This window comes from Nerophis lumbriciformis, linkage group LG27, assembly GCF_033978685.3.
Source record: "Nerophis lumbriciformis linkage group LG27, RoL_Nlum_v2.1, whole genome shotgun sequence".
Lineage (NCBI taxonomy): Eukaryota > Metazoa > Chordata > Actinopteri > Syngnathiformes > Syngnathidae > Nerophis > Nerophis lumbriciformis.
Window position 1 is genome coordinate 28,037,734 of NC_084574.2, and position 24,960 is coordinate 28,062,693.

At 40.5% G+C, this 24,960-nt stretch overlaps 1 protein-coding gene across 1 annotated transcript; it reads right to left on the minus strand.

Annotated features, from left to right (window-relative positions):
* Positions 1-5,103: 5,103 nt before the first annotated feature.
* Positions 5,104-24,960, minus strand: LOC133624572 (mpv17-like protein). Its single transcript, XM_061988247.1, has 4 exons — positions 24,331-24,960; positions 19,499-19,569; positions 16,751-16,780; positions 5,104-12,111 (listed from the first exon to the last, which is right to left on the minus strand). The coding sequence occupies exons 1-4, from the start codon at positions 24,662-24,664 to the stop codon at positions 11,872-11,874; spliced, it is 675 nt and encodes a 224-aa protein (XP_061844231.1). The 5' UTR covers positions 24,665-24,960; the 3' UTR covers positions 5,104-11,871.

The following is a 24,960-nucleotide window of genomic DNA, read 5'->3' on the forward strand; positions in this document are numbered from 1 at the left end:
TGTATTAATGAGGAATAGGCAATAAAAAAGTGGTTTTGGGGTTGTCAGTCACATGAGAAAAAAGCTATTGACATTTTATGTTTTTCTATTAGCCAGTGACTAGTAATTTATTGACGGTCCCTTAACCTAATGCACAATGTCAGCAGGAGCTGACACAGCTGCTATGTGAGATTTCGATGCCAGGGACACATTTCAAAAGAGCTGGCCTGGCTGCATGTCAAATAGATAGTAGATAGTACTTTATTGATTCCTACAGGAGAGTTCCCTCAAGAAAATTAAAATGTCTATTGAATATCCAACTTTAAACTAACTTCATGTGCCGTCGCGATTAGACGCCGCATTGTTGTTTCTGTTTGACCGCATGTTGCCAATTCAAAGGTGCCATATGTAATAATTTCATGTCAAGTCATCATTAAATGGCCCTGATACTGTATGTCAAAAGCCATTAATAAATCATGTTTTTTTCCCGAATATATTTATAACTGATAACGGTAGTTCAGCCGGGATATGCTCATTTCAAAAGTAGATTTACACCCCTTAAATCTTGTTATTGTTTTCATTTCAATGCCCCGCCCACCACTGTTTGACCAATTAAAAAGTCTGTAGGTGTGTCACATCCAGGTTGCTAGTTACGCACCGCCCGCTTCATCAAGCTACAGCCACTGGTACAGTTACTAAAAGTGGCAGACCTTAGTAAATCTAAAAGGCGTCGTTAAGATTCTTAACTTATGCATGACAAAATATGGCATAATTACTTAGTAAACCATCTTGCAAGAAGCATAAACAAAAGAAACCTACAGCGTAGGACTCGTCGATTGCCATTTGAAGTTCCTTGGAGTAGAATTCGGATTCGGCTGCGTATCTGGCAACCTCAGTCATGGAGAGTGAGAGGGTACTACAGAATTTTGACCGTGATTGCAGTACCATTTCTGGCCACATTACCTACATATGGCACCTTTAATGTTTGCAGAAACATTTATTATACACCATGACTTTTTACAGTCTGTGTAATGTATTAGTGTGACATTATTATTCATTATGATAATCGGACAATAAACTGCAGATATACTGTATATACAAAATAAGTAGGACTTTTACAACAAAGTTACATAACTTTTCCTGGAGGATATGCACAGACTTTGTATACAAATAAAAACAACTAATAATTGTTTTAATCTTAATATTAAAAATACAGGTAGTATTTGAAAACAACATCTTTCTCTTGGTTTTTCTTATCTCTTTAATGAGCAACTTGTATTAACATTGATTAGAGGACAACAATGGAATGTTTAAAAAAGAAACTGCAAAAGAGCAATGAACTGCACCCCTTACCACCGCTGGAAAAGCCTCTATATATATATATATATATATATATATATATATATATATATATATATACATATATATATATATATATATATATATATATATATACATATATATATATATATATATATATATATATATATATATATATATATATATATATATATATATATATATATATGTATGTATGTATGTATGTATGTATGTGTGTATGTGTATGTATGTATGTGCATATGTATTTGTATGTATATATATATATATATATATCCATCCATCCATCTTCTTCCGCTTATCCGAGGTCGGGTCGCGGGGGCAGCAGCCTAAGCAGGGAAGCCCAGACTTCCCTCTCCCCAGCCACTTCGTCCAGCTCTTCCTGTGGGACCCCGAGGCATTCCCAGGCCAGCCGGGAGACATAGTCTTCCCAACGTGTCCTGGGTTTTCCCCGCGGCCTCCTACCGGTCGGACGTGCCCTAAACACCTCCCTAGGGAGGCGTTCGGGTGGCATCCTGATCAGATGCCCGAACCACCTCATCTGGCTCCTCTCGATGTGGAGGAGCAGCGGCTTTACTTTGAGCTCCTCCCGGATGACAGAGCTTCTCACCCTATCTCTAAGGGAGAGCCCCGCCACCCGGCGGAGGAAACTCATTTCGGCCGCTTGTACCCATGATCTTGTCCTTTCGGTCATAACCCAAAGCTCATGACCATAGGTGAGGATGGGAACGTAGATCGACCGGTAAATTGAGAGCTTTGCCTTCCGGCTCAGCTCCTTCTTCACCACAACGGATCGATACAGCGTCCGCATTACTGAAGACGCCGCACCGATCCGCCTGTCAATCTCACGATCCACTCTTCCCTCACTCGTGAACAAGACTCCGAGGTACTTGAACTCCTCCACTTGGGGCAAGATCTCCTCCCCAACCCGGAGATGGCACTCCACCCTTTTCCGGGTGAGAACCATGGACTCGGACTTGGAGGTGCTGATTCTCATCCCAGTCGCTTCACACTCAGCTGCGAACCGATCCAGTGAGAGCTGAAGATCCTGGCCAGATGAAGCCATCAGGACCACATCATCTGCAAAAATCAGAGACCTAATCCTGCAGCCACCAAACCAGATCCCCTCAACGCCTTGACTGCGCCTAGAAATTCTGTCCATAAAAGTTATGAACAGAATCGGTGACAAAGGGCAGCCTTGGCGGAGTCCAACCCTCACTGGAAACGTGTCCGACTTACTACCGGCAATGCGGACCAAGCTCTGGCACTGATCATACAGGGAGCGGACTGCCACAATCAGACAGTCCGATACCCAGGCCCGGCCCTAACCAATCTGGCGCCCTAGGCAAGATTTTAGGTGGCGCCCCCCCACGTCGGCAGTGAAGTGTATATACTCACAAGAAACCGAATAGCTTTGTCTTTGACCTTTTTTTTTTTACTTACAACTATACCTAATATATAAAGGGGTGGAAAAGTGACTATTACCTGCAGGGCAAACATAGCTAACCAGAAGGCAATAACAATGTAAACAAAAAACAGCTGCTTAAAAGATCTAATACAAATGTCCCTGAAAAATGTAAGGTGGGAGTACTGTAATTACCTAACGTTACATTATTATTTTCCATAACAATTTAGCCCCCTCCACAATATTAACCCGACGTTAAAACAGAACTAGCTATTTATTGATTAGCAATTGCCGAATCATGTGACATTAGCTTAATGCTAAAAAGCCGGGTTACTATCACATTCTGTAACAGACAAATAATTTCATGTTCGGCTCACCTACCTGCTACCTCTGTCTTTTCTCGTTTCTCCTCCTCTTCTTTTCTCTTTTTTCTTCCCTGGGCACCTGACAGTTTTGGACGTTTTGACATCTTGTGTTGATTTTTTGATGTGGTGACGTCCAAAAAGAGTCATGATACGGGAAGGGAGGGGGCGCACCGTGCGGGGGGAGGGGGCGTAATGTTGTAACAAATAATATTTCTATTAAATAGGCTTTACTTTGCATTTTAATTATCGTGGGATTATTTTTTGTATTTAGAAATAATAGTACCAACTTTTTTCTTTTCTTTTTTTTTCTCCAACATTTGTGGCACTGGCGTGGCGCCCCCTGATGGACGGCGCCCTTAGCATTTGCCTATACGGCCTATGCCACGGGCCGGCCCTGCCGATACCCCATACTCTCTGAGCACTCCCCACAGGACTTCCCGAGGGACACGGTCGAATGCCTTCTGCAAGTCCACAAAACACATGTAGACTGGTTGGGCAAACTCCCATGCACCCTCAAGGACCCTGCCGAGAGTATAGAGCTGGTCCACAGTTCCACGACCAGGACGAAAACCACACTGTTCGGACTCAATGTCCAGCACCTCCCTCGTGACATGTTCAAAGTTCTTCCGGAGGTGGGAATTGAAACTCTCTCTGACAGGAGACTCTGCCAGACGTCCCCAGCAAACCCTCACAATGCGTTTGGGCCTGCCAGGTCTGTCCGGCATCCTCCCCCACCATCGCAGCCAACTCACCACCAGGTGGTGATCGGTAGAAAGCTCCGCCCCTCTCTTCACCCGAGTGTCCAAAACATGAGGCCGCAAATCCGATGACACAACTACAAAGTCGATCATGGAACTGCGGCCTAGGGTGTCCTGGTGCCAAGTGCACATATGGACACCCTTATGTTTGAACATGGTGTTCGTTATGGACAATCTGTGACGGGCACAAAAGTCCAATAACAAAACACCGCTCGGGTTCAGATCCGGGCAGCCATTCTTCCCGATCACGCCTCTCCAGGTTTCACTGTCGCTGCCAACATGAGCATTGAAGTCCCCCAGTAGAACGAGGGAATCACCCGGGGGAGCACTCTCAAGTACTCCCTCGAGTGAATCCAAAAAGGGTGGGTACTCTGAGCTGCGGTTTGGCGCGTAAACGCAAACAACAGTTAGGACCCGTTCCCCCACCCGAAGGCGGAGGGAAGCTACCCTCTCGTCCACCGGGTTGAACTCCAATGTGCAGGCTCTGAGCCGGGGGGAAACAAGAATTCCCACCCCAGCCCGTCGCCTCTCACTGCCGGCAACGCCAGAGTGGAAGAGAGTCCAGCCCCTCTCGAGAGAACTGGTTCCAGAGCCCTTGCTGTGCGTCGAAGTGAGTCCGACTATATCTAGCCGGAACTTCTCCACCTCGCGCACTAGCTCAGGCTCCTTCCCCCCCAGCGAGGTGACGTTCCACGTCCCAAGAGCTAGCTTCTGTAGCCGAGGATCGGACCGCCAAGTGCCCTGCCCTCGGCTGCCGCCCAGCTCACATCGCACCCGACCTCTATGACCCCTGCTATGGGTGGTGAGCCCATTGGAGGGGGGACCCACGTTGCCTCTTCGGGCTGTGCCCGGCCGGGCCCCATGGGGACAGGCCCGGCCACCAGGCGCTCGCCATCGTGCCCCACCTCCGGGCCTGGCTCCAGAGGGGGGCCCCGGTGACCCGCGTCCGGGCAAGGGAAATCTGGGTTCCTTGTTTGTTTTCTTCATAGAGGTCTTCGAGCTGCTCTTTGTCTGATCCCTCACCTAGGACCAGTTTGTCTTGGGAGACCCTACCAGGGGGCATAAAGCCCCCGGACAACATAGCTCCTAGGATCATTGGGACACGCAAACTCCTCTACCACGTTAAGGTGGCAGCTCAGAGAGGAGTATATATATATATATATATATATATACAATTTACAAAATCAGTTATTTATATTGATTTGATGAACATTGCATAAAGAACAAATGAACACTCACATTTGTATTCATATATGTGGGCTATAGATTTATTACATCTCTATCACAGTGTAACAATAATTTCCGTTGCGTCAAATACTATAAACTATATTAATATTCAAATCCATGTTACAAAGAGACACAGTTTAGCTAGTACAGTTTTAACTTACAGCCTTTAGTACACAGTCTGCTGATAATGTCAGTAGATGAACTGTTTGGGTCCAGTGTTGTACATGTCCAGTCTCGTCCCCCCCGATTGTAAATAATTCAATGTATATACTCTGATGATTAACTTGAGTGATGACTGTATTATGCTGATAGTGTATATATTTGTACCATGAATTGATTAACGTGGACCCCGACTTAAACAAGTTGAAAAACGTATTCGGGTGTTACCATTTAGTGGTCAATTGTAGGGAATATGTACTGTACTGTGCAATCTACTAATAAAAGTTTCAATCAATCAATCTATCAAAAAAATGCATGTGCAATTAAATTCATCTGAATATTTTTTTAAGTAAATTTTATACAGTAGTAAAAACTTATATTCTATATATTGATATTATTTTATTCTATAGATTCGCCATGTACAAAGTGAAATGTTTCCAGAATGTATTAATAATTGTGATGATTAACAACTCGTAAAAAGCCCAAATTCAGTAGTTCATAAAATGTGAGAAATTTTTAAAAAGTTGAATATTATATAAACCTATTGGTTCACACTCCAATCAGCACACTAACTGCAAAAACATCCTGAGCCTTGAATTGCTTTCTTACTGACATCATAACCTTTGGGCCATATTCTACTTTGTTGAGATGCACCTGAACTCTACATCAGCACAATAAAACAAGACACTTCCTAAAGATAAGTTACAGTGCAATTGAAAAGTGTCTGATCAAAAAGTAGTCATCTCTACTCAAATAAATTAGTTATCATATGATTACATTGTCTTTTCTGTGAAACAAATCAAGGCAAAAATAATCCCACGTGTTCAATATACAGTGCGTATTCTATATATACATTGTGGACATAAAACAAAACCTTTTAGTGATATAAGGAACACAGTTGAGTGCAAATGTTCTTGCCCAAAAAATTTGGCGGATGTTTAAAACTTACTGTTTTCACATGCAAAATGTCCAAATAACAGCATACATGAAAAATTATGAACATGTTCACTGAAAACAACATGGAAAGTACAAAGACAATTATGTTACATTCTTGTAAAACAGAATCTGGAGAAGAAAATTGCATATTCAAGTAAGTAGCTTCAAAACAATATTCCTTGTATTATTTAGAGAGAATAATGAAAATGTACTGTTTTTCTTTTCAAATTATAGTTTATAGGACCAGAATGTAAACTTCCTCCAACGCAGCAGCAGTTCCATTTTGACATTTGAGCATTTAAAATGATGCTTACTGTGCGTGGTTAAGACATTCAGTAGCTATAATGAAAAGTGTTATTAGCACCAATCCCTTCAACCCAGGCTGACTTTTCCCTAATTTTTACTTTCAGTGTAACCGAGATCACAATAGCTCAACAACGTCATGTCTTCAGCATCATAGCATCAGAGTGTATGCGCAAAATACTGTGAAACATCCAAGGAGGGTTGGATCGAGAGCAAATTAAAGCAACAATAAAGAATAGCCAGTGTGTGAATGTTGTATGTCTATCAGTGTTCAGTGTTGGCCCTGCGCTGAGATGGCGACTTGTCCAGGGTGTACTCCGCCCAAGTGCAGCTGGGATAGGCTCCAGGACCCCCGCGGCCGCCAGATGGACAAGGGATAGAAAAATGGATGGATGGACAAGCAGTAGAAAATGGATGGGATGGATGGATGGATATTCTCTTGTTACTTGGCTCCCTCTAGAGGTCTGAAGTGAAATACACTTTTACTGCCAACCTTGCTAAAATATTTACTACTTATCTGTGGAATGCAGATAGTGGCGTTTACGACCCAATTGTTGGGTAGATAAACCCTTTAGCTTTGCAAAAAAAAAAAGTGCACGTAGCATAGAGGTGAAATCGAACAGTGCATGTGCACAACTGAAACTACTTTGTAATTTTGAGTGACTTATTGAGCTAAAAATACATACAATTTGGCAGGTCTGAATTTTTGGCAAACAACCATCCATTTTCTTATCCTAACTAGGATAAGTGGCGTCTATCTCAGCTCACTTTGGGGAAAAAGGCGGGGTACACCCTAGACTGGTCGCCAGTTTTTGGCAAACACTAAAAAAAATATAATATGAAAAGCCCTTTATTTAGCATAGGTGTGCCCAAACTTTTTCCAGCGAGGGCCACATTCATAACAATGAAAGGAGGCGGGGCCACTGTGAAACATTTTGTACATAAAATATGCTAAAAGCAATCTGAACAAAACATCCCGTCTTAGCTTTGTCTTATAGGTGACAAAGCAAATTAGAGTAACATCACATTAATAATTAGAAATTCAATTAAAAACGAGCTGTGAACGGAAACGGCCCCTGGGTCGCAATTTGGACATCCCCGATCTAGCACGTTACGTTACGTTATTATTTGAGAGCTACTTTGACATAAAGAAAGAAGAGAAGAGATATTTGTGTTTTACTATGACTGGCAACATTTAAATTGTTCTTTATTTACAAAGCAGATCCCCACTCAAAAAGTGTAGTCGCTGTCTTAATGCTATTTTGAAGTGTTTGTCAATAAATAGAAACATTCTGTCTGAATTTAGCAGTTAAAAAAAATACTACGGGCCTGATCTACTAAGGTCCAAATACCACACGCGAAACAGCATGTGCAAACTATTCAATTGCACGTATTATTAGTGGGTCTGTTGCGTGTGATCTACTAAGACTGCATGCGCAATTGATAACAAGTACAAAAGTGGTGCAGGTTGCCCTATTTATATGAGGATTTTGTGTCTACCCTACAGGCTGTGCCAAGAAGAGACATTCATTTCCCTACACATTCATTACATCATATGCTCATGTGCTGTTACTATTAGTGGGCATGTAGTGAAATATGCAGCACACACCATCTCAAATTGCGATTGAGACAACAGAATCTATTTTTAGCAGAGCGAAACTAATCGCTGCGCTCTGGCAGACACAGCTGTTATGGTGCATTTGGAATGATCCAAAAATGCACGTTACAATGCATGCTGCAAAAAAAATGTCAGATAAATTAATAAACATTTAAAAAATGCCAGCAGACACCACAACAAATCAATTGAATTAGTTTTAATCAGCCCCTTATGCAGCTATAAAATGATATGATGATATTGCTGAAAAGACGATTTGTCTAATATATTAGTTATTTCTGACAGTCCATATATGTTGACACACACATAAAGGAAGGAGGATTTGTTTTTTATCAGTCTTGATAAATCACATTGTGAGTGCTAAATGATTATTTGGGATGCACGGTATTATCGACAACCATCTATGGCAATTATGACATCAAATCAATAATTCCGATAACAAGTCAACTGATAAAATGAGCCGATAATAATAATAAAGATTTCTCCGTGTTTGTCGTTGTTCTCTGTGTTGTGGCTTGTGCTGCTACCTGGATCCCCTCCAGTATGGTCGCATATTTGTGATGTCATCATACTACATGTGCGGCCTGTTGTGTACGGAGAAAAGTATCATGGCCCAACAGTCGCGGGTGTGGGCTTTCTTTACTGTGTCAGATGAAGACATTTTACTCGCAGTTTGCAAATCTTGTTTTGCACAAATTAAACGGGGAAGGTTGAAGACGAGCTTCAATACAATAAAATCTGATAAGTCACCTTAAAAATGAGCTAACGTGAGGATTTATGGCAGCAGTATGAAGCTGTCTGAGACCTGGTGTTAATAGCGGCGACCGCAGCAAACATAAAGCCACAGGACTGATAAGTGTCTGATAAGAGGAAACAGTTTGGAAAGACAAGACCTCAGGGTGAAATAACAAAATGTGTAATTGTTTATGTTTGACTTCATGGTTCACATGGAGGGACAGGTCACTGTTTTAACTATTTAACTCTTATGATTTATTAGTGGGGAAAAAATGCACTCTACTAGGGCAGGCACTTATTGCACTACTTAATTTTTTTGTTACTCTCAGGGAAAAATATTATTTATTCTATTTTTCACAATCAACAAGAGATATCACTCCGCTTGGTTTGGTGTTACTAACGGCAATGCAGAATCTAATTGGTTTAGTTCTATTGGCCTCAGTTATATATGTTGTGATGGACAGATAGTTATTTTCATTTCATGAAGTAATATTAAGAATATTTGAGTTGCTTGTTGTCTATCAATTAAATAATTTAAATTTTTTAAAATCAATAAATTCCACATGTTTTCCTCCTATGCAATAATTCTAATTGTTTGCAATGGGTCAGAATTATAGTTGGAAGTGTATTTGTACTTAATTGATAAGTTAATTAAGTAAAGAAATATTAGTTGACATAATCCTTATCCCTTCAATAGATTTGCATATTTTTTGTTGGAGTGTATACATTATGCGAAAAAGTGTAAACTAGTAAATTAATTTCTTCTCACAATACCTTGTGTAAATACATACACATAAATAAATATCTGTTATCGTTAACAGTTGTAAAGGTCTCGATATTATCGGTTATCGTTATTTATATTATCGCACATCCCTAATGATTATATTTGAATCTACTCAACAGTATTGTGGGCATTCTAATAATCAACATATATTCTGCATATACATGAAAACAGACACACTAAATGGATAACACTCGCTAATTTGCTCATGTAAGAGAATTAGGGCCTGATTTACTAAGATCGATACATTACGCGGTAATCAGCGTGTACAAACATTAAAATTGCGTGTACTATTAGTGGGCATGTCGTGTGTGATTTACCAATGCTATGTGTGCAATTGAAAAGTGGTGCAATGAGGATTTTGTGTGTACAATACAGGGCATTACCACTGAGGAACTCTCATTTACAGCACTTTCATATTATCATGCTCCCACCTGTGACGTTTTGTTATGTTGTCAAACAAGCAGGAGGCATCTACCACTTTTTATGGGCATTTTAGAAGGAGTCGCGCAGTGCATCTACATTGGTACCACTTTTTTATTTTTTATTTTATTTTATTTGATTTTTTTTTTACAGATAATATACTTTATACCATGTGAAAAAAACTATGCATACTTCATTTTTTTTTTTCATATACATTTTTAAAAAATAATATCCATCCATCCATCCATTTTCTACCGCTTATTCCCTTTGGGGTCGCGGGGGGCGCTGGAGCCTATCTCAGCTACAATCGGGCGGAAGGCGGGGTAGTATAAAAATAATATACTTTATACTATGTGAAAAAAACAAACGTCATTTAAAAAATACTGAAGGTCACCAAAGCGCTTCATTGAACTTGTTTTAATCAGCCCTTTAAGTCGTCTTGCCGCTATAAAATTGTCTAGCTGAATAGACTGTATGGCTAAAAATCTTTTTCTACCGCCCAAAATCTTGACACACACGTGACGGATAGAAGTTTTTGTCCGTCCATCGTCTGTGTTTGCAGTGGCGGCACCAATCCTGCAGCTGTGTGTGGAATTGTCAGTTTGCACGTCCTTTTGACACGTTCTAAATAAAATGGCCAAAAAGTGTTCGCAAAACGGTGATGCATGTCGATGAATCACATTGCGTGTGCAAAATGATTAGCTCTTCTCCACCCATATTGTGGGCGTCTGAGATCGGTAGGTTGTGAGTTCAAACCCCGGCCGAGTCATACCAAAGACTATAAAAATGGGACCCATTACCTCCCTGCTTGGCACTCAGCATCAAGGGTTGGAATTGGGAGTTAAATCACCAAAAATTATTCCCGGGCGCGGCCCCTGCTGCTGCCCAACCCTCCCCTTACCTCCCAGGGGGTAATCAAGGGTGATGGGTCAAATGCAGAGAACAATTTCGCCACACCTAGTGTGTGTGTGTGACAATCATTGGTACTTTAACTTAACTTATATTTTGCATATTAATAAAGACAGACGCCAAATGGATTGCACGCCTTATTCTACTCACTTAACGGACGCAATGCACTTTGCGCAAGTTTAGTAGACCAGCTTTGCGTGTGTTATCGGGTTTGAATGTGTTTTAGTACACGCAAACCTTTAGGAAATCAGGCCCTAAATTCTCCGTGCACGACTTAGTCGATCAGTTTTGCGCACACTATCGAGTTTGCACATGTTTTAATACATGCAAACCTTGAGTAGAACTGGCCCTAAGTGTTCAGACAAATATTCCTTGACCCTTTGTGAGCGACTTCAAATGAGCTACATGCTAGAGACCCCTGTTCCAAAGCCGACAATATGCCACTAACAGTTATACTTTCAATTAAATGTTTTACATTAAAAAACAATTACTGTGGTACCTCAGGTTTTGTACGCCCCACTTTTCGACCAAAATTTACGGAAAAATCTTAATAATTGTACAGCCATACATTTAGCATGACAAACTAGCTAAGTTAAATTAAAGGTGATGCATGCTTTCTGTGGTATGGAAGACAACACTTAAATGGCCTCTCACTGTTATTGCAGCTTTGAGGAGCACCGTTTTACTCAGTGATCATAAGATTAGGTACACAATTACAAGTGTAGCAAAACATTCTGCCTTTGGATTTAACACTATATTTACTTCTTGTTTGCAGTAGTGTCTAATTACATTGTCCACTCATGTTGTGGCCCATAAGTATATTTTGAAGCGGAATTACCACGGCAGTTTTAGGCTGAACACTGAACCCTGAGTGACACATGAGCTGCGCTCTCCCGTCTCCATGGCAACCAGCGTCTTGTCCTGTCTTTTTGTTTTGGTCACTTGTGTTTGGATGGAGGAGTTCCCGCCGCCTCCTGAGAAACAACTACCTTCACTTCCTCTGTCTTCTCTGCGGGGTCTGCTTGATTCTCTTTGGAGGGGAACATCCATGCAAGGGCAGCGCCGGCTGTGCCGTCGCCACTCTGACGTGAGAAGCACAGAAACGTGGCCCAGACAAAGGCACAGCAGCCACTGAAGGTGGTCCGTACATATGGAGGCACCAGAGCAAAGTTCAGAAACTGTGTGGAGATAATAAAGATAGATTATATACTAGTCAAGGAATGTGCCAGTTTTACAACTCAAAATGTTCAAGGACTCATGAAGAACATACAACATTGTAGTTTTAAGATGTAGCTGCAGGCTGAAAATCAGGGGTCCTCAATAGGTGGCCCACGGGCCAAATGAAAGGCTTTGGCAGCCCTGAACATCACCCAAATAATGAAAGTTCGTTGTTCATCCATTTTGTACCGTTTGTCCCTCTCGGGGGTGCTGGAGCCTATCCCAGCTCCTCGGGCGGAAGGCGGGTTAGACCCTGGACAAGTCGCCACCTCATCACAGGGCCAACACAGATAGTATTTGATAATATTATAGTATAAAGCAAAATTAAACAAATAATATAGTTTAAGATTACATTATATTTAATAGTGATAATTAAAGATGCCCGATAATGGCTATTTTGCCGATATCCGATATTCCGATATTGTCCAACTCTTAATTACCGATTCCGATATCAACCGATACCGATATATACAGTCGTGGAATCAACACATTATTATGCCTAATTTTGTTGTGATACCCCGGTGGATGCATTAAACAATGTAACAAGGTTTTCCAAAATAAATCAACTCAAGTTATGGATAAAAATGCCAACATGGCACTGCCATATTTATTATTGAAGTAACAAAGTGCATTTTTTTTTTTTAACATGCCTCAAAACAGCAGCTTGGAATTTGGGATATGCTCTCCCTGAGAGAGCATGAGGAGGTTGAGGTGGGCGGGGTTGGGGGGGTGGGGTTGAGGTGGGGGGTCTATATTGTAGTGTCCCGGAAGAGTTAGTGCTGCAAGGGGTTCTGGGTATTTGTTCTGTTGTGTTTATGTTGTGTTATGGTGCAGATGTTCTCCCGAAATGTGATTGTGGCGCATATTTGTAACAGTGTTAAAGTTGTTTATACGGCCACCCTCAGTGTGACCTGTATGGCTGTTGACAAGGTATGATTTGCATTCACTTGTGTGTGTGAAAAGCCGTAGATATTATGTGACTGGGCCGCCACGCAAAGGCAGTGCCTTTAAGGTTTATTGGCGCTCTGTACTTCTCCCTACGTCTATGTACCACTCTGTACAGCGGCATTTTAAAAAGTCATACATTGTACTTTTTTAAACCGAGACCGATACATTTGAAAGCATTTATTGGCCGATAATGTCAGCAGCCCGATATTATCGGACATCTCTAGTGATAGTCAAAATTAATCCACAGTAACTGTGATTAATCTGATTCCAATTTTAGTCGTTTGACAGCACAAATTTATATAAATACTGTCGTCCTTTATCTCTGTTACTTGATTCCAGGGTAAATTAATTTCCCGAAGGTGAAAACATTAATCATAAATCAAATATTTTCATAGCTAGAGCACTGTGGCATTCTTGCTAACGGCTAACAGCTGCTTTTAGGTCAGTAATCCTCACATAAAAATTAAGTAGATTTCTTACAAGTTATCATTGGAGAATGAGGAATAGCTAAACATGTTACACTACACAATTTAAGGACAATATGCTAACCGCAAGTTAGAGCTCATGAAAATAAACAAAGGTGGGCGGATCGATACAAATATCGACAGTAACGATGCCAAGTCATGTAATAGTATCAAGTCGAGACAACAGTGATTAGATAAATATGTTTTACTATCAAAAATCTTTTCTCGTTTTTGTTATTTGTTTACAAACACTTGAGGATTTGAGGCAAAAATCTAATGATTGAATTTATTTCATTAAAATGGTTACACCGCCACCCTCTGTTTGTCTGATTATAACTGTGATCCAATTTTTTTGGAAACTTTGAAGTATCAGCATTAGTATGACTGATACTACCCCTTTAAGTACTTGGTATTGGATCCATACCCAAATTTATAGTATCCCCAAAAACTAAAGTATTCAAATAAGAATAATTGTTTTTTACCTTTTAACGGACATGTAGCTAGATCAATGTTACAACAGAAAGTACCCAGCTATTAACAGTTAATCAACAAATAGATTAATAATAGTTTTGGGAAAAATAATACAACTGGAAATAACGCAGTATGTTATCGCAGACGTCAGCAGCTAAATTAGGAGCATTTGTGACCTGTTTTAAAACAGTTGTATGACAATTTATATGCCAAATAACATTGTGATACACTCAAAGTTCGATATAGTATGGCATACTTGCCAACCTTGAGACCTCTGATTTCGGGAGGTGGGGGAGGGGCGTGGTTGGGGGCGTGGCTAAGAGGGGAGGAGTATATTTACAGCTAGAATTCACCAAGTCAAGTATTTCATATATATATATATATATATATATATATATATATATATAAGAAATACTTGACTTTCAGTGAATTCTAGCTATAAATATATATTTATTTTATTGTGTATATATATATATATATACATATATATATATATATATAAAATAAATACTTGAATTTCAGTGTTCATTTATTTACACATATACCTGTTGAGTTAAGGGTTGAATTGTCCATCCTTGTTCTATTCTGTCACTATTTTTCTAACCATGCTGAACACCCTCTCTGATGATGCATTGCTGTGTGGCACGCACAAAGTGCTTTCATCAAATGCACCAGATGGCAGTATTGTCCCGTTTAAGAGTGTCACAACATTGCTGTTTACGGCAGACCAAAACGTGACTGCTGTTGTTGTGTGTTGTTACTGCGCTGGGAGGACGTTAATGAAACTGCCTAACAATAAACCCACATAAGGAACCAAGAACTCGCCCTCCATCATTCTACAGTTATAACGTCATTGGGCAGGCACACCGTTTATATTGTGGGAAATGCGGACCTGAGTCCGCCTGAATTTCGGGAGATTTTCGGGAGATAATTTGTCCCGGGAGGTTTTCGGGAGAGGCGCTGAATTTCGTGAGTCTCCCGGAAAATCCGGGAGGGTTGGCAAGTATGTAGTATTTGTCGCATATAACATGACGCTTTATATAACGCGATCGTGCCGTGGATCCCGAAATTTTGCCAGTTTTTTTTCTACCAGAAAAACGTTTTAACCAAATTAGCGCATGATTACAAAAATTCCCAACACAGTAAATCTTTATGAAAGTCTCCAAAAAGAAGGAATACAAATAAATAAATAAATAAAAATAACAAAATATCGACCCAGTAATGTCCAAACCTATTGGTGGACAGTGCCCGACCAATCTGTGACGTGAGAGCACATACCCTCATTCACGTCACGTCACGTCACATAGGTGCACTATCCACCGAGCAGGTTTAGGCAGCCAAGCTACGCGCACAACTTTTTCAAAAATAAAAGGGTAAAAGAAAAGGATTCCTAATTAACGCAATCTCGGGATTAACGCATTTGGTATTTTGTGGACCCCAACGACCGTGTTATATCAAACTTTAAGTGTATATAATGTAATCAAAGAAGACTGCACAATGTATTGTGATATAGCTTTTAGGCCATATTGCCCATCCCTAATCCCAAATATGAAAAATATTACAAAAATAGTTTTTTATAACCTTGAAAAACACAACCAGAGTCCGCCCGTTTTCTCAGGTCAACACGTGGGGTGCTAATGCATGATTTTATTTCCTGTCGTTTAGACTATTGTAATGCCCTGTTCTTTGGTCTTCCCAAAAATATTATTAGAACTCTACAATTCTTACAAAACTCAGCTGCACACGTGCTGACGGGAATCAGATCACACCAGTTTTAAAGTCGCTGCATTGGATCCTCGTCCGCTTCAGGGTCGATTTTAAAGTTCTATTATTAGTTTTTAAATGTCTTAATGTCCTTGTGTCTTCTTACCAATCTGATTGGCTTTTATCAACCCCTACGGATCCTCAGATTCTCAGGCCCCCATCTTTTAGTTTTAACTAGGACCCACGGTGAGGCGGAATTTAGCCACTATGGCCCCCACCTCTGGAACAGACTGCCAGGGAGCCTCAGGACTGGTTTACTGGTTTAAATGTAACTTAGATATTGGGTTTCACTATGTAAAGCGCTTTGAGTCACTAGAGAAAAAGCGCTATATAAATATAATTCACTTCACTTCACAGGACTGCAGAAACAGTTTTTAAAAAAGTTTAAAGGCACACTTTTTCAATCAGGATTTTTACTGATCATTTTAAACTCTTTTTAGGTTCTTAATTTTTACTTGAATATTTTTCTCAATATATACAGTAAATACAACGAATTATAATTATATATTATAATAATATTTATTATATATAATTTGTATTTTCTCTTTTTATATATTGCTATTAGTTTCACTATTTTACGTATTTATATTTTATTTTGACATAAATTTTATACATTTTTTAGATTACGTTAATTTGAGTTATTCTCCAATATGGATACCTCAAATGTGGCGTTCATCAATCCTCAGTGCCATATTTTGTTATTGTTGATAGGGCTGTGTGTTTTTTTCTTACTGGTCCACTTTGTGTTGCAACTTGCCTGTAAATTAAAAGTACTATCAAGTATAAATAAATTTTGATGATTAATTGATTTATATTATTTATTTTTCCATTACCAGCCCTGACAGTGTCTCCATCTGAGAATAACCTTGGCCCTTGGACAAATGTAATTGAGGACCCCTGTTGTAAATCATTTGAGTACAGTACCTAATGGTCAAGAATGTTTCATATTTACCTGCATGAAGGGCCAGAACATTAATCCTGTCTGAAAAGAGAAACAACACAAGATAAACCAAGCATGCATGCTAACTCAAAAGGCAAAGAGGAGCAATTTGTATATTTAAGACCTACCATGGAAGCTTAAGAAAAAATGTAAGTCAGCAGACTTCAGCAGATCTAGTCAAGCATTCACACAATATAATTATATTATTCTGCTAGTGGTAACCCTGACAATACCATTCCTAAACACCTTTAAAATATATTATATCTTGTACTACTTTACCTAAAACATGAACTATTGAACCTGTTACTCATGCAAGTACCGGTAAATAAAAAGCCAGACAGAAAAGTAATGATTTAGCAATAATAGCTTGGCCTGGAGAGCAAAGCCCAGGGGTGTTCAAAATGTGGCTTTCTGTGTATTTAAAAAAATAAAATAAAACAAAATAAATGTAGAAAAAATGTAAAAAAAATAAATAAATATATATATATATATATATATATATATATATATATATGGATACGTATATACTGTATGTGTATATATATATATATATATATATATATATATATATATATATATATATATATATATATTATAAAAGAAGCTGAATGTACTGTTAACATTTGGACCAAAAATAGGGAACATTTTCCATGGGTCATCCCACCACCCCAACCAAGCTCCTGCACCCCTTATATTTTATGACAAATGCACACTTACAAACTACAGTTAGATGCAAGTAACTTGTTGTACTTGCATTGTATTTTTAAGACTTTCTGTCAAGGAGAGTATTTATATCGAGTGGCCAAACAAAAAATGTCATGCATTGGTGACTTACCAGCTGTGTTTTTTTTGTTGAGTTCGACTGCAAAATAATCCACTATGGGGGCCAAAGAAAGTTGCAGGGCCAGCAATTTAATAAAGGTGACAAATTCTATTGAATTCAAGAAAAAGCTAAGTACAAAGGTGGCGTCTTCCTCTCCTCCCTACCCTCATTTCTCTCCACTCATTGCCTTCTTTGCCAACCAGAATAATCAATAAATGTGTATTTATTCATTTAATTCGTCATTTATATTTATCTCACATTGTTTTCTGCATGTGAAACTATAATTATTCTTAATATAATGTGTTTTGTCTTTATATTTTTGGCTGTCTGGACCAAATTAATTGGATTTACAATGATTTCTTATAGCAATAATTGCTTCCCTTTCTGTATGATTCGGATTTTAGCGGACCTTTAGGAATGGATTAATAACAAAAACCAAAGTACCAATGTTTGGTGGAAAACAGGAGGCAGCTGTGGCTCATAGGCAAAATTGACAAATGGATTGTTTAAAAAAATTTTTTTTTTTTTTTTAGATCTTCCAGTCTCTATGCATTTCTGTTGCCAACTGCAACACTCTAAGCCAGACCTGGGCAAATTAAGGTCCGGGGGCCACATGCGGCCCGTTAAGCTTTTCAATCTGGCCCGCCGGACATTCCCAAATCATTTGTTTAGATGCTTAAGATGGAAAGTGTAGCTGCCATTATGATGTGCAGTGATGTTTTCTAATGACCGTAAGTCTTCAACTATACAAAGTATTTCAATTGTTGGAATCTGCGCTTTTGCATGATACAGTAGTTACTATGGTAATATAATTAGTTACTATGGTCATCTAATTAGTTGAAATGTGGGTGTCAGGGACAGACGCGGAAGGAGATTTTTACAACAAAGTTCTAAAGCTCAATGATATATCAGATTATAGGTCTTTTTTTTTTCTTTTACCCTTCGCGTTTATATTTTTGTTGCATTTCGCTTAATTGTAAAATCTGTGGCTGGAGAGGGGGTGTGACGTTCATATGTCGTCAATATTCAGTGTTTTATCCTTCATAGTTGATATTGTAAATCCCACATTCTTTGTTTTCATGTACATTCTGGGTGTCTCATTCAGTAAAAAAAATTTTAAATGCCATTCCGTTTTTGAAGGCGGTCTGTCATAACGTTTTTAGCATTCAGACATTATTGTGAGGTTTTGTATTAGTGTTCCTAAAATTCTGATATATCGGCCCCCAGACACATTTTTTCTCTAAATTTGGCCCCCGAGTGAAAATATTTGCTCAGGCCTGCTCTAAGCTCAGTGGTCACTTCCCTTTCAGAACATCCTGTTTGAAGCCCCGCAATAGCGATGTACTGCAGACCAACCGTTAGGTTTTGCTGTTGGTCGTATGAATGTTTTACATAAATACCAATACCAGATGCCGATTCTAATTAAACCACAACATTTATAAACCACACAGCTGTTGTGACGTCGCTGTTCAGTTCCTTGTTAGAGAACAGGAAGTTGTGCAAAAAGTACTGAAACATTAAACAGTTGGACATTTAAACGTTTACAGAAGGTCAAATTAGGTTCACATGTAAAAAAAAAAAAAAAAGAGGAAGTCATAATGAGAAACAAATGATACTAATGACACAAATATTAATACACTTTATCACTGTATTTTTTTCTTTAAATATATATTCCTATGATATGCATGTTGTAACCTGTTTTTTTTGTGGGTTTTTTTAAATGCTCCTCTGCAGCCACACATTTTTTATAATGTGGTTCTTGCTGGTAGTACCTGGCATAGCACCTACTGGTTTGTCCTCGTTTTGCATGCTACTCGCAAACCTTATTCTGCCATTCTGCTTGGTATTGCTGGGATATGTTGGGAGGTATTAACTCTTCTTATGGGCGTCATCTTACGCTTCCCTCCACACCATGACATCCTGTCTCATGCACTGACCTTGTAAGTGTTCAGGAATTTCTCTCGGCAGTCTTCCATGATGTCCTCTTTACCCTCCAAGAAGCTGACACCTGTTTAAGCACAAAATACACTTTACTGTCAGACTGAATGATGTGTAGTAACAACAAACACAGGATAGAGTATACATGTATTTTATTTTATGACGAGGTAATGTGAAGCGTTATTTCAAAGTTTATCTGCTTGAACAAAGAAAGGAATTTTTTTTTAAATGCATTTGCAAGTACAGTCTATCCGCAAAGTATTCACTTTTCCACAGCCGTATTCCAAAATGGAATAAATAAAAATATTTTACCTGACAATACATAAATATATTTTTTTTTATAAATTTCAATATTATTGTCTACAGACATTTCCTATAACTTCATGCTTATTTTTATCTCTGACATTCACTGTCAGCTGAGGGACCTTATTTGAACAAGTGTGTGTTTTGCCAAATTATGTCTAATATCTAAATATTACAAATATCTTTTCATATGGCTAAATGCTCAGTGGATTTGTGGTTAGAATGTCCGCTCTGGGATTGGTAGGTCGTGAGTTCAAACCCCGGCCGAGTCATATCATAGACTATAAAAATGGGACCCATTACCTCCCTGCTTGGCACTCAGCATCAAGGGTTGGATTTAGGGGTTAAATCACCAAAATGATTCCCTGGCGCGGTCACCGCAGCTGCCCACTGCTCCCCTCACCTCCCAGGGGGTGAACGAGGGGATGGGTCAAATGCAGAGGACAAATTTCACCACACCTAGTGTGTGTGTGTGTGTGACAATCGTTGGTACTTTAAATTTAACTAAATATTGCGGGTAACAAACTTGTCTGTCTGCATTCAGCGAGAATCCCACGAGTTGGTGACTCACTCGCTGTACTTTTTTTTGTATCGAGTATGACTGTAAAATAATCCACCGTGGGGACAAAGAAATTTGCAAGTGACAGTACTTTGATAAAGAAGGTGAGAAACGCCAGAACTCGAAGCAAATCCCGCTCATCACGCTCTTCGCCTACAAGATTTTTCAGAGTCTTCAATAAAGGTATAAGTGATATTAAATGTTCATTTATCCACTTAATTCGTCAATCATACGGTATGTAATCTAAATTGTTTTTGGCATGTAAAACTAAAATTATTCTCCATAAAATGTGTTTTTGTGGGTATTTGGAACAGATAAATTAGATTTATATTAATTATATGGAAAAAAAATATTTGGTTTCTGTATGATTCTGAATGGATTACTAAAGAAAACCAAGGTACCAATGTTATTATTATGTGTATGTGTTTTCTTACTTAGAAAAAATATATATTTAAAAAATATATATTAATACATTTTGGGTGTTGCGTGTAAGTATTAAGGGAAACCAGGGTCGTATTTAGTCAGTTGGGGGCCCAAGGCAGACCTAGTCATTGGGGAAATGAAAAACAATCATTTAATTTTGTGTTGTCGATGGGTGGGACAAGCTCTTAAGATATCCAATCACAGCTCTTTAATGGCGTGCATTGAAAGCGGTTTGGGGGGTTAGGTACGAACGAGAGCCAATCAGATGCTTTTCCTTGTGAGATCAGGAAGTCACCGCCAAAAACTAAATGTATGTATTTAACATGTTCCACATTGTATTATGTGTACAACTGGGATAAAGTGAAGAGGACACGTTTCATTTTTACTGCTATGATGCCATGAGCAGGCGAGTCATCGATTGTGACATTGACACAACAGTAAGTTAAATTATTTGCTGCTTAAGGTGTGGTGCCAAAAACTGATCCACGGCGCGTACCGCCTTCAGGCTTTGTCTGTCCACAACTGATTACTAAATGTAAGACAAATAAGTTATATCCATGGTTACTGTAACAATATGTGTTTGGAAATTATTTAAGTACACACTGTACTGTTTACATGTTGAAGCATCAAGCTGAAATCAACCTAAAACGACAACTTAGTGTTTCATAATAATACTTAAATATTGACACATCTCATCTGTGCATCTCCTAAGGTTATTCTAGTAATTTATGCAGAGACGAGTTGTTTCAATATTACTTTGAATCCATTTTTGGATTGGATTTTTACATGCGTTTTGAAAAGCTGGTTTCAACCATCCATCCATTTTCTACCGCTTATTCCCTTCGGGGTTGCGGGGGGTGCTGGAGCCAATCTCAGCTACAATCGGGCGGAAGGCGGGGTACACCCTGGACAAGTCGCCACCTCAACGCAGGGCCAACACAGATAGACAGACAACATTCACACTCACATTCACACACAAGGGCCAATTTAGTGTTGCCAATCAACCTATCCCCAGGTGCATGTCTTTGGAGGTGGGAGGAAGCCGGAGCACCCGGAGGGAACCAAGGCAGTCACGGGGAGGACATGCAAACTCCACACAGAAAGATCCTGAGGCCGGCATTGAACTCACGACTACTCAGGACCTTCGTATTGTGAGGCAGACGCACTAACCCCTCAACCAAATCCACGCAATTATTACTTTTAGTGCATGTAAATATACCATTGTACAAAAAAACCTGACTTCATTTTTTAAGACAAGATCAAATTATTTGGGGGGGGTTTATCTAGATCAAACGAATCCCATCTTTAAACAGTCAAAATCCAATTAAGGTTTTTACAAGTGTTTTTAAAAAGCTAGTTTCAACCAAATCCACGCAATATTTTATTTGGCTCCAGCACGTGACCCCGAATGGGACAAGCGGTAGAAAATGGATGGATGGATGGGTAATGTAAAGCATACTTGCCAACCCTCCCGGATTTTCCGGGAGACTCCCGAAATTCAGCGCTTCTCCCGAAAACCTCCCGGGACAAATTTTCTCCCGAAAATCTCCCGAAATTCAGGCGGACCTGAGTGACGTGTCGACAGCCTGTTTTCACGTCCGCTTTCCCACAATATAAACAGCGCGCCTGCCCAATGACGTTATAACTGTAGAATGATCGAGGGCGGGTTCTTAGTTTCTTATGTGGGTTTATTGTTAGGCAGTTTCATTAAAGTCCTCCCAGCGCGGCAACAACACACAACAACAGCAGTCACGTTTTCGTCTACCGTAAAGCAGTTTGTCTGCCGTAAACAGCGATGTTGTGACACTCTTAAACAGGACAATACTGCCATCTACTGTACATGCATATGTGACATTAACATCTAGGGCTTTTAGAGAGTGCAGTGCACAACTGCGCACACAACAAGGAGATGAAGCAGAATGCATCATCAGAGAGGGTGTTCAACATGGTTAGAAAAATAGTGACAGAGAATAGAATAAGGATGGACAATGCAACCCTTAACTCAACAATGAGTAGATGAGTGTTATGTGTGTGTATATGTGTAAATAAATGAACACTGAAATTCAAGTATTTCTCTTATTTATATATATAAATAGAATTCACTGAAAGTCAAGTATTTCTTATATATGTATATATATATATTAGAGATGCGCGGTTTGCGGGCACAACCGCGGAGTCCGCGGATTATCCGCGGATCGGGCGGATGAAATTTAAAAAAATTAGATTTCATCCGCGGGTCGGGTCGGGCGGTTGAAAAAAATTAGATTTTAAATAGATTCAGGCGGGTGGCAGTTAAACCAATTCGGAAATATATATACATAGTTAAATGTTGTTACCCACATACGAAAAACGAGCAGGCACCTGCTGCATATGCCACAACAGAAGAAAAAAAAAAAAGAGATGGACACTTTTACGGAGCGGAGAAGGCCCCCGACGCCTCGCCGGGGTCCGGGACCGAGGCCCCTTCCCCCGAGAGGGCCCCACCGGGAGCCGTAGCTGAGGCGATCCGCGAGAGGGGCCCGACGCACGTCCAGGGTCACCACCGCACCGACACCCTGCCTCGTCCGCCTTCGCCGCGGCCGGCGTCACGCGCAGCAGGTAGGCAGCTTACCTGCCCGCCACCCCCGTGGCCGGGGGCTCGTAACAGGGGTCACTCCGCGCGCTCCGCCCGCGCAGCTTACCTGCCCGCCACCCCTGTTGCCGGGGGCGCGTAACAGGGGTCACTCCGCGCGCAGTGCGCTCACGAAGGGGGTGGGGCTCACCCTGGTTGTTATAGACAGCAGCTAGGACGGTGGCCATGGAAGTTGGAACCCGCTAAGGAGTGTGTAACAACCCACCTGCCGAATCAACTAGCCCTGAAAATGGATGGCGCTGGAGCGTCGGGCCCATATACCCGGCCGTCGCCGGCAGCGAGACGCGCTTGGAGGTGCGCTCAGCGCGGCTCCCATATGATTGCGCACTGGTGTGCGTCTGGGTCGTGACAGCGTGGCACGCGAATGTCAGTGCTGCATTGGATCAGTCTCTTTTCTTTAACAGGCAAAAGCTTTATAACCTCACTAATGCCTTGCATCGTCTATATTAGATATATAACAACGGGCGGGTGCGGGCGGATGCGGTTCTGATCAAATGTTAGATCGGGTGTATTGCGGATGGTTGACGACTTTCTGATGCGGTTGCGGATGAAGTAATTGCCTATCCGCGCATCTCTAATATATATATATATATATATATATATATATATATATATATATATATATATGAAATACTTGACTTGGTGAATTCTAGCTGTAAATATACTCCTCCCCTCTTAACATAAATATACCAATTGTGTTTGTACGGCACGCCGGCATTGAACTTGGTGTGGGATGGGGGCCCTGAATGTGTTGCTACGCCCCTGGCACTACTGTATACTATTTTAAGCCTCTTGATGGAGAAGGCATGAAAGTCACATATTCTGTCACGTGACCTCTCCTCGTCAAAAGAACATTCACTGCACTTTACACATAGGAACGTGCGAGATAATCATAAGTGTAAACATTAACTGACCTGTGTAGAAAACGCCGGTGGCCAAGGGCGCCGCCGTGGTCTGGTCCACCAACACCTTCCTCATCACCATCCGGGCGGAATTACCGGGGAACCGGCGCTCCAGAAAGCGCATCCAGAAGAAATTGAAGTTGCCATGGAAACTGAACGCGACCACGGCGACATTCCGCGTGTGGCTCCAGTCCACTTTGTCCCTGTGGGCAAAACACTGGTGGACGAAGTCCCCTCCCGCGAACAGGCAGCCGTACAACGTCACGTTGGTGACCCAGGGGAACCGGCGGACATGACGAACGAACGCATTTATCATTTCTACACTGCTGGCGGCGTTATGTAACATTAACTCCAAGGATGTGCATTGCTAATGGAAATATTTCGCTAAATTCTGCTGTATTGACGGTTAGACGTGCGTTGTTTTTGCCCAGTGAGATTCACGGCATCAATATGAGGGATTATTTCCCACGCATAACACTCTTGCAACGCCCCCAGGTAAACGTCAGGAAGTGTTAAACGAGATACTTGCACGTAGCATCGTCCTCGGGACCGGCGACTGACTACGGGTCGGTTGGCTCGCTTGCAGCATTGAGGAGGGCAAGGCTCAGGGGGCGTGGTTTTCGGTGGATCCGCCCATAGCCG